Consider the following 13908-nt stretch of genomic DNA (forward strand, 5'->3'; position numbering starts at 1 on the left):
AAAATCAGCAAGTATCTAAAAATATGATACTATAAAACTCAGCACTGTTTTCATTAAGAATTTCATTTTCAGAAGGGATCTGTTTCAATACAATCAGTTCAAACACCAGAACTCAATGTGTATTCACAATTTGCTATGTTAAAATATGCATAAACACTAGGACATAGATATTAACTCAATAGCCTCCCTCAGACATGCATGGAGATAACATATTTTGGCCCCAGTTTGAAAGGGGTGTTTCCAGTTAAAGAGGCTCCATTTAAAAGCATGAAACTGCTTCAATGTATTACAGCTAGGGAGTCACTGACAAGATCTGTTCATCAGCTTAGACCTTCATCATTGGATTTCACTCTGTGTTACAATTCCATTGTGTCTTCAGTTATTTTTCTTCAAATGACCAACTATTTAGAACCTAGTTATAAAAAAAAACCCTAATTATTAGACTATTTTAGCAACTTGAGTGTAAGAAACACAAAATGGCCTTGGAGTGCCAAATAGTTTGCAGATGATAGGATAGTATACATAAGTGACCCTAAACATTTCTACCAGGAAACTCCTACAGCTGATAAATACTTTTAGAAAGAGATTGAATACAAGTTTAACTAAAGTCAATCAATCAATCATATATATATATGAACATATATGTGAATGTATACATATATATACATATGTCTATATATAAACAAGCAATCAATTCAGTAGCTAGACTCATAAAGATATCATGCAAACAACACATTTCATAATAGCCTCAAATTCTATAAAATATTTTGGAGTAACTCTTAGCAAGTGACTGACTTATATGATAAAAACTTCAAATCTTTGAAGAGTTTGAAGAAGCTATCAGAAGATGGAAAGATCTCCTATGTTCATGGATCAGTGAGATTAACAGAATAAAAATGGTCATCTTACCAAAAGCAATCTACAGATTCAGTGCAATCCCTATTAAAATTCCAACACAATTCATTACAGATTTTGAAAGAACAATATTAAACTTCAAAAAAAATGTGGACTGATAACAGTACCACATTGCTAAGGACAACACCCATGCTTCTCAATGAACTTGGAGATGCCAGTGTGGTGCTTGCATAGAGCCCTTACCCCTGTGTTCTACTCTCTTTAGTTTGGGAAGTTACTCTGTAGACTACTGAAAAAGAAACAAGGACGCCAACCAAACCACAAAATCTCTGAACTACAATCTGTCACCTGCAAAATATGCTAGGGCAATGATGGTGCAGAATTTATGGGAGCAGTCAACCAATGTCTGATTTGACTTATGACCCAGTCAAGGACAAGGAACCCATTCATGAGATGCTTGGATAAATAAGAACCAGAGAGTAGATAACCCAGAGAAAATTAGGGTAAAACCAATTTCTGCCGATCTTTAAAAATCAATAAAATTATTCCTTCTGGTATTCTACTATAATTATAGATCACTGTTGTATCCAGTCATCATCAGAGAGGCTTCATCTAGTAGCAGAAGGAAACAGATGCCAAGACCTACAGGCAGACATTATGTGGAGAGAGAATCTAAATTGGAGGTCTCTATCAAATCTATCCCCTCAGATTTCAGGGAACCCCATTGAGGAGGACGTGGAAAGATTGTAAGAACTAAAGTGGATGGAGCACACCAGGAGAACAAGGCCCTCTGAGGCAACTAAACAAGGGATATATGAGCACAGAAAGACCAAAGTAGCATGTATAGGGTCTACTTGGGTCTGCATCAACTCCTCTGTGTATTTATTATTGCTATTAGCTTAGTATTTTTATGGGATTTTTTCCAGTGAGAACTAGTTGGTCTTTGATTCTTGTGCCTGCTCTTAAGACTCTATTCCTCCTTCTGGGTGACTGTGTCCAACTTCAATATGACAGTTCTTATTTGAATGTATTATCTTTTATTTTGGCATATTTAGTTAATATCTCTTACTAACCGGTTTGTTTCTAATTAAAGCAGATTGAGAGAGAGAGAGAGAGAGAGAGAGAGAGAGAGAGAGAGAGAGAGAGAGAGAGAATCCTGGGAAAAGTAGAGGAAGTGGAACTATAATTGGGAATATATTGTATGAGAAGAGAATCTATTTTTAATAAAGGAAAAATATGCATACACAAAGTGGCATAGGATTGCCAAATAATAGAGTCTAAGAAATAAATTAAATTTTCCTCCCACTAGCATGTATTCTATTAGTAATAGAATTAGATTTCACTTTTCAAAATGTCCTTTGAGAGATGTATGGAAATCGCGTAATGTGGGCGTCAAAACTTAATGTTCTATAAACGTTCATGACAAGCTTAAATAGCACTAACACATGTTTAACTTACTTTAGAATTTCTAATGATTTCATTTTTTCATCATTTTATGGATGCAAAGACTGTGTCTTGACCCTGTATGGTACTGGTGTTTAAAATGTTTATGTTTTATGTCCTTTGAACCTTTTTGTTGGATTGGATTGCTCTGTTCAAGTTACAAGGATAGATCATTCTATTTATGTAGGTCTATAAAGGAAGGAATTCAGAACAAAAGTTGAAAGACATTTGCAAACAAGGCTGTTTAAGGATTCACATTATAATAATAAATAAGGAAAAGAATATAGGCAAGGATAAGAGAGCATCTGTCATGCCTTGTCTCTCTTTGTCCCTGAGTTAGACGAACTTTGGAACACAGTTAAGAAGTCCACAAGTAAGAAAATCAAGGAGACGTAAGATGGGAGCAAAGTTTTGTGAACAGTGAGCTTGACATTTAGAAAAAAAAAAGGCAGAAAGACCATGATTATCAAACTATTTAAAGCTTAGAGTAAGTCTAATTCTAGATACAAGACTTTTGCAAATATGTTTTCAGCAATCGCGTCACAAAACTGATGGGAATCTTGATAGACATGAAACACGAGTGGAGAGAGTGATGGTAAAGGAAGATGTCTGAGTGCAAGGGAGCCAGGGCATCCTCCATGATGCTTGTTAGCAGCCCATTTCATGATTGCAGTGTGTAAGGATGTTAGGAAATGCAGCTGGGTTGGAAGAGGATTGATAACGCAAGGCTTTTTAAGTACCATTAAGATGGTCTTGACATGAGGTAGGGAAGTGATTCCAGAGGCTTATACCACCTGCTTAGGCCTCATCATGCCTATCCTGGTTTCTCCCGCCCTCCTCTGTGTGTGTATGTGTGTGTGTGTGTCTGCTATACATGTGTGTGACATCAACACTCACTTTCCTTTATTCATTGCTTCCATTCACTTTTCTCTTTTCTAAACAGACAAGTTTTAAATTGCTGACTTTTTGTAGCAAGATTTTCACAAAGCACAAGGCTACAGGATTCATGTCTGAGGTCACAGGAATTGCTGTTTTCAGATGGTGAAAAGCCCTTGGAACTGACTGCGAGGCCCTGCAAGCAGCATAGGGTGGTTCATCTCAGATGGCCTTCAATAGGTACAGAACACAGATCCGCTGGTACTTTTAGTGTTTCATGCATGGAAACCTCAGAATTGCTTAATTATACTAAGTCAAAAGTATACTACAATTGGGAAAGACAGCTAATATGCATTCTTTGAGGGAGAGCTGAATAACATTGCATGTACTCAAAACATGTTTCTTAAAGGTAGAAAAGTATTTGGCATACAATGGATGTCATATGCACACTGTAAGACTTCTAGAGTCAAAAGAACAATAATAATGAAGCAGCTTATGTCAAAGGAACGCAGGAAAAAAACAGACTGGAAAAGTATGCCACCGAAACTGGAACAAAACAAATAACACCAGCTGGGATTCGAAGGCAGACGCTTGAAGGCACTCCTGTAAGCATTAATTGTGCTTCTCTCTGTGGTAGTGCAAAGACATAAATAAGAAGGCTTTGAACACTCTGCCCCGGGAACAAGTACCATGCATGCTCACATCTGCCCTAGATTAGAGTGAATTGCACAATGCAAATAAATAGGACACACAAGCGCTCTGGAGCTCTGCCCGACCTCACATCTGATCCTTTAGAATCCAGTTCAAAGGACTTCCCATATGTCGAAAATGAATTGTAGGAGCCCTGGCAGTGGGGTGTGCAATCCTACTACTTTAAAAGTCTCCTTTTTTTCTTTTTTTTAAAAAAAAGTCATATAAAGGGAAGGAACTAAGAAAGAAAATAGGGAGTCAGAGGAATTGCCGGCAGAAACCAAAACATCCAGTAACCTAAAGAAAATAGGGAGTTAGACAGAAATTGGGACACCCAGTTAACCATGGATCCAGGTAAATAGCAATTAAGCTAAAAAGGATTACAAAATACTGCCCAGGAGGACATACTTATTATAACAGCACATATATGTTATGTGTGTTTGTGTGTGTGTGTGTATATATGTATATGTATGTGTGTGTGTGTGTGTGTGTGTGTGTTTGGGCGCTCACTTAGGTAAATATTTGTATGTATTCTAATATTAAGTTTGTAAACATGTCTATTATTTAATACTAAAATTCAGTTGGATTCATAATTTTTCTTCCACTAAATCTGGAGAAGCTGGGGAGAGACAGGCAGAAACTTCCTCTGTGTGGGAGTAGGATGAGATTCTTTAGGTTTTACAAAGACTCTAACAGTTGTAAACATATGCTTTCAATGAATGGAAAGATATGATACAACAGCTGTGAAAGTAGGTAGAAACCATTGTGCCTACAAGATGCTGGCGATGTTTGAAATTCTAGACCACGTCTGTCTCCACAAAGGAATCATTCAAGGTAAAATGACTGCAGCTTTGGTTTAGATATGTCAGTTGGTGTCATCTTTGTTGGTCTGACTGATAGGTCATGTACACAGCTAGGCAGGTGTCACTCAACAGAAGGTGAAGAGCAAATTCTGATAACACATTAAAATAAAATTATCTCAAAATGAGGAAATCAGTATATGCTATCCCACATGCATTCTTTGCTGGTTGGTACACATTCAACCCTTTAAATGGCATGTAAAATATATGAAAATCAAGGTTTGGGCATTTTTTAGAAGGGTGTTGGTGTTTAATGATTAGGATCAGCTAGGTTTAATGTCTCATACCTGAAATCACAACACTTGAGGAGGTGAAGGCAGTGGATTGTAAGAAATTTGTTCGCAGGCTGAATTTACATATTGATTTCTAGGCTGACATGGAATACAGAAAAAAAGCTTGTCTCAAAAAGAAAAGACAAACAAACAAACAAAAAACCAAAGGAAATGGAAAATATACGTCACTGTGAATGAATCTGAATTATGGTGACAGACAGAGAGGGTTACTGAGCAAAACTGTTTCTACAAAATGCTTTGTAATGGGTAGTACCTGAAATTCATGAATGTTGGTTACAGACACAAACTCCAAATGTCCATTTATGTTTGTATTTCGCAGTAATGGAATCACAATTTTGTGAATTGTTTTGTTATTTATAGTTTGCGAGACACATCAAGAAATCAGAAGGCCAGAAGATTCCTAAAGTGGAATTGCAAATATCAATTTATGGAGTAAAAATTCTTGAACCCAAAACAAAGGTAAGGCTTGTTTTTGAGAGTTATGTGGACCTATTCTTCAATCAGTGATAATTACATCTATTTTCATTGATATTTAACATTTATTACCAACTTTAAATGTTTGGTGCTTGGTGATTTATTGAAACAAGTGTCGCAATTTGGAGAAAGGGAAGAACTTTTGGAATCTTGGTATTGTCTACCTGCAGCCTATGTCCCACATATAATAACTTATATAAAGTAGATTCAGTACTGGTAGTGCCTGTATTTAGCGAATTCTTTCCCTTTATGTTGAAGATGCATATGGTATGGTTTGCTGGGTATGAAAGAAGGCAAAAGTGCAGAGTTAAAATGTCCTTTCCTGTAGATTCAATTGATGTGTATTAGTTTTCTAGGACTGATATAACAAAATGCCAAAGTCTGAATAAATTAAGCAATAGCAATTTATTTCCTTTGTAGTTGTGAACCTCAACTCTCAATATTCGTATGTCCACAAACTCAGTTTCTCCTTTAGCCTCCTCCTTTGGCACAGTTGGCTGGCTGTTGTATCTTCATGTGCACCCACACTTGAGATTTCTTACATGTCTGGGTTTTACTTATTTGTTTGTTCTTTTGTTTTGTTTTTTAAAAGGACACCAGATTGAATTAAGGATCATAAAATGCTTTAATATGAATTGAATTACCCATATAAATACCTTATTTCCAATTTTTAATTTTAAGATGAACAGTTTCATGTTTGTATCACATATATCAATTATACATAATAATGAATTTTATTACAACATCATCATACATGTATACAATGTATTTTAATTGTAGTTATTGCAATCACCTTTTTTTGATTCCTTTCTACTCCCAATAGTTCCCTTTCTTTGCCCCAATCAGTGCCCCTTCTATTTCCATCTTTTTTTTCCCCCAATGAGTTTTACTCGCATTGCTTACAGGAACATGACAAGGGCTTCTTACTTTATTATATGCTATTTACCTGAGGAAAAGTTCTCTCCCTTCACCATAGACCATCTCTAGAAACTGTTGAAGTGGTAGGAATTGGTGTGCTTTTTGTACAAGATGTGTGTTAAGACCAAGCTTGTGCTGGTCTTGTGTAGGTAATTACAGCTGTATTGAGTTCTGAATTCAACAAGCATGCCATAGGCAGAAGCCTGTAATTCCACATCTCCTTATCCCTTCCTATGGCTCTGACATCCTTTCATCTTCTGTGAGGCCCCCTGAGTCCTGGAGGGAGTAATATAGATATATAACTTACAGAGGAGTACTCAGCAATTACTTTTTCTCATCCTCTCAGGAACCACAAGTCCCTAAAGCTACCACTGCAGTGCAAAAGAAGCTTTTATGATCCAAATGGATGGCATTAATCTGTGGGCATAAATTTAGTTATTTAGGAGGTAATTTGTTGACACATTATGTCCATTTAGTAAACAGCAGCCATAATTTCCTTCCTAGGATTTATAGGACTTATGTGGCTAAAGGCTTTGATCGTAGGTCTACAATGCCAGACAGGAATTCTCTCCTCTGGTGCAGACTTCAAATCCAATTAGAAAGTAATTGGTTGTCTCACTAATATAGATTTGCTACAATTGTACCATGAGCTCATCTGCCTGTCCAGTGGATATATAGCATGCAAGGATTGAACTGTGGAAGACTGGATAGCAATTCTTCCTTAGCAGCCTGCACAGCACCTCCTGACACCATGAGGGCAAACAGGAAGAAGAAAGCACAACTTGATATTTCCATGTCCTATGGCTGACACTACGACATTTTCAGCAATAAGGTCTTTATCCATCTAGTTCTGTTAGACATCCAACAACAGTGGTAATCACCTCTTTATTTGGGGTTCTCAGGGGAATCCTGAATCAACCACTCACAGGAGGTAGCCTACCTCTAACACAGCGATTTTCATTTGACGCCTAATGTTTTCCTAGGAGAAACTTTATCTACCTATGCAGGGTCATTCTATTTAAACTCATTGTTTCTACATTTTATACTTTTAGCCTATCTTACCTTCTTCTTTCGGGTTTTTCCCCTATATTGTTTGTTTTAGTTGATCTTCTCTCCCAACCCCTTTGTTGCTTCCAGCTCCCTACCACCACCCCCCACTTAATTCTTGCCACTGCAATATAATAAGACATAAGTCAGACAATACTCAGACTAGTTCACCAGCATGAGCAATAAGCCTTAAAGGCCAAATAAGAATATGGTTGGGAGATTTTCTATTTGGCTGCAGCTAGATGTCTGCTTTATTTAGATATGGTATAATGAGCTGGCAGCCAGTGGTTGGTTAAAACCCAGCTGTACGTAATTGGCTCAAGTTGCTCTGTTTGTTCTACGTAAAGTTAGGCTGCTAACATACTCTTGGCTTGCAATTTGTTAGGCAAGAAATGAAATAGGCAGACAGCCTCCAACTAATGAGCTTCTGTATATTTCATTAAAGAGTGCTGATACAGTTATAGTTTACCACATTGGGAATGAGCTCTTTGGGCAGAAGAAAGGTTTATATGTATCTATAAATAAAAATGGGATTTTTAAGTATACTATTAATTAAGAAATAGCCTTTCTTTACAGATACTCTGTTTTTTTCCACTTGGATGGGTAAAATTGAAATAAATGCAATCTCTGTAGCAGTTAACGCCTATGCTTTTCCCATTTCTACCTCCCTTAGCTGTTCTCTAAGTGTAGTGTGTGGTTCTGGAAACAGAGGACACAGAGAAACACATACTGATCTTTTCATTTCAGCTAAAATGAAAGATGTTGACTATAAGTATATGTGTTTCCTTGCTGTGTGCTTTGTTGTTGGTGTTCCCAAATCTCTTTATCACATCTCACAAAGTTAGTTCTGGATTTGATATACATGAATTTTATCACAAGGTGGACTGTCTAACTCTATACAGAAAAAAAAATTATGCTTAAATACAAGAATCTCTGCGTTCAATCCCCAGTACCTAAAACAAAAAGCAAAGCAAAATAAGAAAAGTCACCCCAAGAGAATGGAGTTAAAGTCCTCTGCTCTAGTCTTCCTAGGAAGATGACTTTGGTAACTGCCTTACTTTATTTTATTGTTAATGTGATAAAATACTACAGCAGAAGCAGTGTAAAGGAGAGTTTTTGCTCGCAGTTCCTGATATAGTCCATAATGGAGGGGAAGCCAAGGCAGCATTAACTGAAGCATCCTGTGATATTATATCCTCACACAGAAAACAACTATGAAGCATGTTTATACCTTCTCCACTTTATGCATTCTAGGATATTCTGCCCAGGGATGGTCTCACCCATGACTAACATGGCTCTTTCCACATCAGTTAATGTAATCAATATGATATCTTACTGATATGACCAAAGGCCTGTTTCCTAGTGTGATTCTGGGATTATCTCATGGTAATAGTTCACATAAACCATCACACCAATATCAACAAATATTAGGATAATGTGGGAATGATTATAACCAAATGCCTTCTGTGACCATACTGGTTGCTGAGGGGATGAAAAATGGCACATTCCACCACTAGCTAGAGAAATGTTGTGTTCGTCCTAAAACTATGTAAATAAGTAGAAAAAATAAATTAATATTACTGAACTGTATAAATATAGTTATATAATTATACAGTCATTAGTCTTTTTTCTAAACCATACAATGGTAATATGAAAATGTATCACAAACATTGTCATATAGCTATTAATATTATAGACTAGCTATTAGAATTTAGAGACTGCAGTATAGCTCAGGGATGTTATTTGATTGACTATATTAAAACAAAAATATGTGTCAATGTGAAAAAAATCATTGTGCTATCAGGCATAATGTAGGAAAAAGTTCAAGACATACACAACTTGTTGTTTGTCCAAAGAGTAAGAGCAAGTGCCAGGGACTGTCAGAAGAGCAGCAGGTGGCAATTGACATTCAAGGTGTCAGCCCACCAGGAAGTACGTCCCTGATGGGTGAATCTCAGCGAGGCAAGGCACTGAGACCACAGACCGCAGAATGTGTTCTTCTGTTGTGCCTTCACATGTTTACTGCTACTGTCTTTCTCTGGTATCTGGTATGGTGTGAATGGGTGTGGCGAGATCACCACTGCTGTAATGTAGAGTGTTTATCTCATGGAAACATCCCATTCTACTGGGCATTTTACCCATGAATTATTATAAAGATGACTCCTTCCTAGGCAGTACTATCTAATGGATAATAATAATGTTAGTTTAGATAGAGTTTTGATGATAATAATAAAAATAATAAAAAAATAAAACAAGGACGTGTCACACAGCTAGAACACATGAGTTTCTCTTGAGGAGCCATATAGACTCTGGCTTAGGTTAATGACTAAGAAAAGCAATTGAGTCCCAGGAGTCAAGTCGGCTCAAATTCCTTTAATCTTGATGCTGAAAGATCCAGTCACAGGTTTTGGTGTGCATCATTAACTGAAACAAAGCTCTAAAATAACTTCAGGATAGATCAGATGTTTTGATAATGACTTTGAGATGAAAAACTGAAAACAATCTGAAGTTTGAGAGGACACAACGCTGAGATCAAAATGCAAAGCAGCCCAACTATTAATCGCTGATGTACTTTTCTTGCTAGGACTGATTGATGACCAAAGATGATTATTAATTCCTTATACCCATTTGTGACCTCAATCTCCTGACATAAGAAACTATTGATGAGTGGGTATGCACACTAAAGATTTAAAGCACAGTTGACTAATTCTTTTTTATGTATAAAAGTAATTAGGAATGTGATTCCTAATTACCTCTAAAGATAAGGAATCAAGTAATTGGTCCTTTCTTTGTAACTGAAAAATACAGCCTGCCAGTAAATGACCTGACTGAGAAGAGTACCTTGCTTACATACCTGGCTAATCTATAACAGATTGCTTGTGTATGAATATATGTAGGTTCTTGGGATAAATTATTTTTCACCTGTATCACATAAAATGTTTAATCATGTAAAGAATATGGAAAGCATTCTGTTTTTTACTTGTGTTCCTTGTAATCATTCACTTGAAAAACAGAATATGTATTGTAACTGCAGTATGGTTTTTAAATTGCCTGAACTATTTTGTTGGGGCATATAAGCTGTAAGGGAAAGAATGGAGTTAAAATGAGTTAGAAGGAAAAAAATTAAGAATGAGAGAGTTAGAAGAAAAATACCACAAATGAGAGACGGAAATCACCAGGAAAATAAAGACTATAGAATGAAAATGAAGACTAAAGAAAGGGTCTGATGGAAACCGTCGAGAGAGTGTTCCATACTTAACTCATCCAGCAAATGCTCGGTGACCTGTCCTCCAGCTGCCACTCAGGTGATGCATTGAAGCAGATGAATTCTCTTAGCATTTGTTATCGATGGCATTTAAGTTCTTATTTTCAGTCTGCTAAACAAATTAGGATTAAGAGTGATAGATTAAATCAAAGCAAGCAGGAGTGTAAAATGCAAAACGATAAGATTCTAAGGCATCATTGCTACTGATTTTAAGACAATCTTTGAGTTTCTGAATGATCTGTAATAAATATAGAGGGAAGTGTTTATAGCAGACACTCTGGTGTTTAAAATTAGAAAGATAATTATCTAATCAGTCTTGGATACAGCTCTAATAGTTCCCATCGCTAATCTTTTACACATCCACCAAATACTGTGATGACCAGAGGTCCTTACTGACGTTGTGTGTTATAATGCACTTTGAAATAAAGGCTGCCTATAGCTAGAATAAAAAACGGAATGATTATTGATTATATTTTGTTTCATGAGTGACGACTAAGTAAAACATGAGATATTTTTCTAACCCCAACATGTTTCAGAAAACTATGGTGAGAAACGGGTAATATTGATGACAATGCTGAGTTTCAGTGGTGTGTGTGCATGGGTTCTCACGCTGCTACTTTGTCTGGTAGCATAGTTGTCTTTCTGTCCATTAGAAGTCCTAATTCCGTCATGCGCAGGCTGTCATGTTGGCAGCCTTATGCTACCAAAGCTGCAAGGATGGCCTTGCTGGACAGAAAAGGCCCAGTCGTGAGTGAATAGCCATATGGGCCTGATATTTAGTGTGAGAGCTATGAATGAGTTGTTGCCGGGCCTTGTGTAAACTTGTAGAAAGGTGGTTCTGTTCTAGACTACAGTGTTAATTATTGTCAGTAGCACAAAATGCAAAGAATCTAGCAAAATTTGTTCTTTTTCTATAAACCTTTGGAAATGTTTTCATATTTTGGGCCTCAGTATTCTCTTCTGTAAATGTCCAAGGTGTGAAGGATATGGTTTTTAAAGATCCTTTGTAGGATCGCAGTATCCCACAAAGTGGCTCAGAAATGCTGCGAGCCACTGATCCATCCTCCTTTCTCCAGCACGTACTGGTGTGTGCACTGTTGCTGTGAATGTCTTGTTCCAACCTTGAGTCAGGCATTCTGCCTCCATTATGTTTGTATTTGTGTAAACTGAGGCATGTGCAATTCCAAGAGCAAGACTTGACAGGTTATCGCTGCATGTTCAGAACTGTGAGGTGTTTTATTAAAACGCAGTGGACGTTTCAAAATGTGGAAGAAAATACAGTCAACTACGTTTGTTTCCGTTTGTGTTCACAGGAAGTCCAACATAACTGCCAGCTTCATAGAATATCATTCTGCGCAGATGATAAAACCGACAAGAGGATATTCACTTTCATATGCAAAGATTCCGAGTCAAATAAACATTTGTGTTATGTATTTGACAGTGAAAAGTGTGTAAGTATGCCAGATGTTTTAGGGTGGTTTGTTCTCTTCTACAAGCCAGGGATTGTCTTGTTTCCGGCATTAACAGAGTATTTGGAAATGAATAAGGCCTGCAAACACTTAACTGCCCCACTAATAGATTCATCCTGTCATGAGAACAGGCTTCAGAATTTCATCCTAACTAAATGCTTATGTTCGTTAGCAAAAGCTCACATGCAAATGTCTTCCCTTAGAGCATCATGGCTACTTTTATCTCTTTGTATTTATCTTGAAGTAATTTAGTTTATTTTAAATTTTAATTTAAAAGTTATTGACAAATGTCTGCACGATGCAAAGAGGAACAGCGAGCGGAGATTTTCCTGGAATATGAGGACTTTAGTGAAGACAAGTATCTTCAGCTGAGGAACAAATGCTGTATGCCTTCTTAAAATGTTTCCAGTTCTCTGAAAGTTGGTTTTTGATGTTTATTATTCAGAACACTTAGCATAAGTAATGATGTTAAGCCCCCTTCCTCGTGTGTGTGTGTGTGTGTGTGTGTGTGTGTGTGTGTGTGTGTGTGGTGTACTATGAATGGATTCTGAAGTTCTTAGCATGCAAGGGCACTTAGGAAATTCTGAGTCATTCAACAATTCCTGAATCACCCAACATCTTAAGGCAAACCGTGTGTCCTGCTTATGAGTGTGAGCTCATTTTCATAGCCAAGTCTGAGTTCTGCTATAAAACCTATGATGTGAATTCTGAGTGCATATTGCAGCCATTGAATACGTCAATGGAAAACCATCCAACCTCAACAGCACTATTGGATTAAAATGGAAACAGAACTAAACTCATTTAGATTCTATTTTTTCCTTGTTCTCAAAAATAGAAAATTACTAATATCGTGATTAGGTGATTCATTTTTCTGATTCTTCCATGCAGACATTTTGAGAATAAATACCTGTTTATTTCATATCTATTACTTGTATCAGGTGGATAACAGATACCCAGTAATTTTTTATCTTGATGGAAAATACATTGTTGAAATTTACCCCCAAGTAGCCACATCTTTTAAATTTTAGAACTCTTAAAAAGAAAGTTCATATGGTGTTTATGTGGCATCATAAGATCTACTGGGGATTTGTAAACATTACAGAATATCTCATCTGAAAAATATGCTTATCTCTGCAAGGCAGCATTCTACAGACCAGAGGGAACTTTATATGGAGACCACACTATTTTTGAAACGTATCCCATTTCACAAATAGACCATTGTTACATATTCCTCTGCTTTCTCGACATGTGGTTTGCAGATGACTTTGCGTGTATGACTGAGAATATTAAAGCTGATATTCCTAAAATTCATTTCTATTTTAAGATAAAACGGGCTTTTTACATTTTCACCAAAACAATAAGCTCAATTTTACTTCATCCATGCCTTGACCATAGAAATGACCTTCCTTGGGATTCTCTGAAATGTTTCTTAATTAGAATTCTTAATAAATATCAGCATTTATATAACTATGTGCTACTTTCCTTGAAACCCATCTAAATCTATACTATGATCACATGATCATAAAGTAAATCTTGTATGTCACATTTTAAAACGTATAGTTCTTTGTTAATCCCAAGGATAATTTTATTAGTGTTTACTTGTTGAACTTATATGGAAGTCAAGTTATGACTCTCAGTAGCTGTCTGGAGGAGAAGAATGAAAGATGAAGGGATAAAACCCTCCATTTGAGTTCCTGACATGGAAGTTTACTACATAT

The 13908-nt window shown here is 36.6% G+C and overlaps 1 protein-coding gene across 3 annotated transcripts in view; it reads left to right on the forward strand.

Annotated features, from left to right (window-relative positions):
• The window catches only part of Gulp1 (GULP PTB domain containing engulfment adaptor 1), a 251534-nt gene that overhangs the window by 211095 nt on the left and 26531 nt on the right, over window positions 1-13908 (forward strand). For all 3 annotated transcript variants that reach the window (XM_085684069.2, XM_048456002.3, XM_085684068.2), the window contains exons 5-6: window positions 5378-5476; window positions 12035-12172. In XM_085684069.2, coding sequence (XP_085540195.1) covers window positions 5378-5476; window positions 12035-12172 — 237 coding nt within the window. The remainder of the gene's footprint in view (window positions 1-5377; window positions 5477-12034; window positions 12173-13908) is intronic.

The sequence above is a fragment of the Myodes glareolus genome, chromosome 27 (assembly GCF_982192425.1).
Source record: "Myodes glareolus chromosome 27, mMyoGla1.1, whole genome shotgun sequence".
Classification (NCBI taxonomy): Eukaryota; Metazoa; Chordata; class Mammalia; order Rodentia; family Cricetidae; genus Myodes; species Myodes glareolus.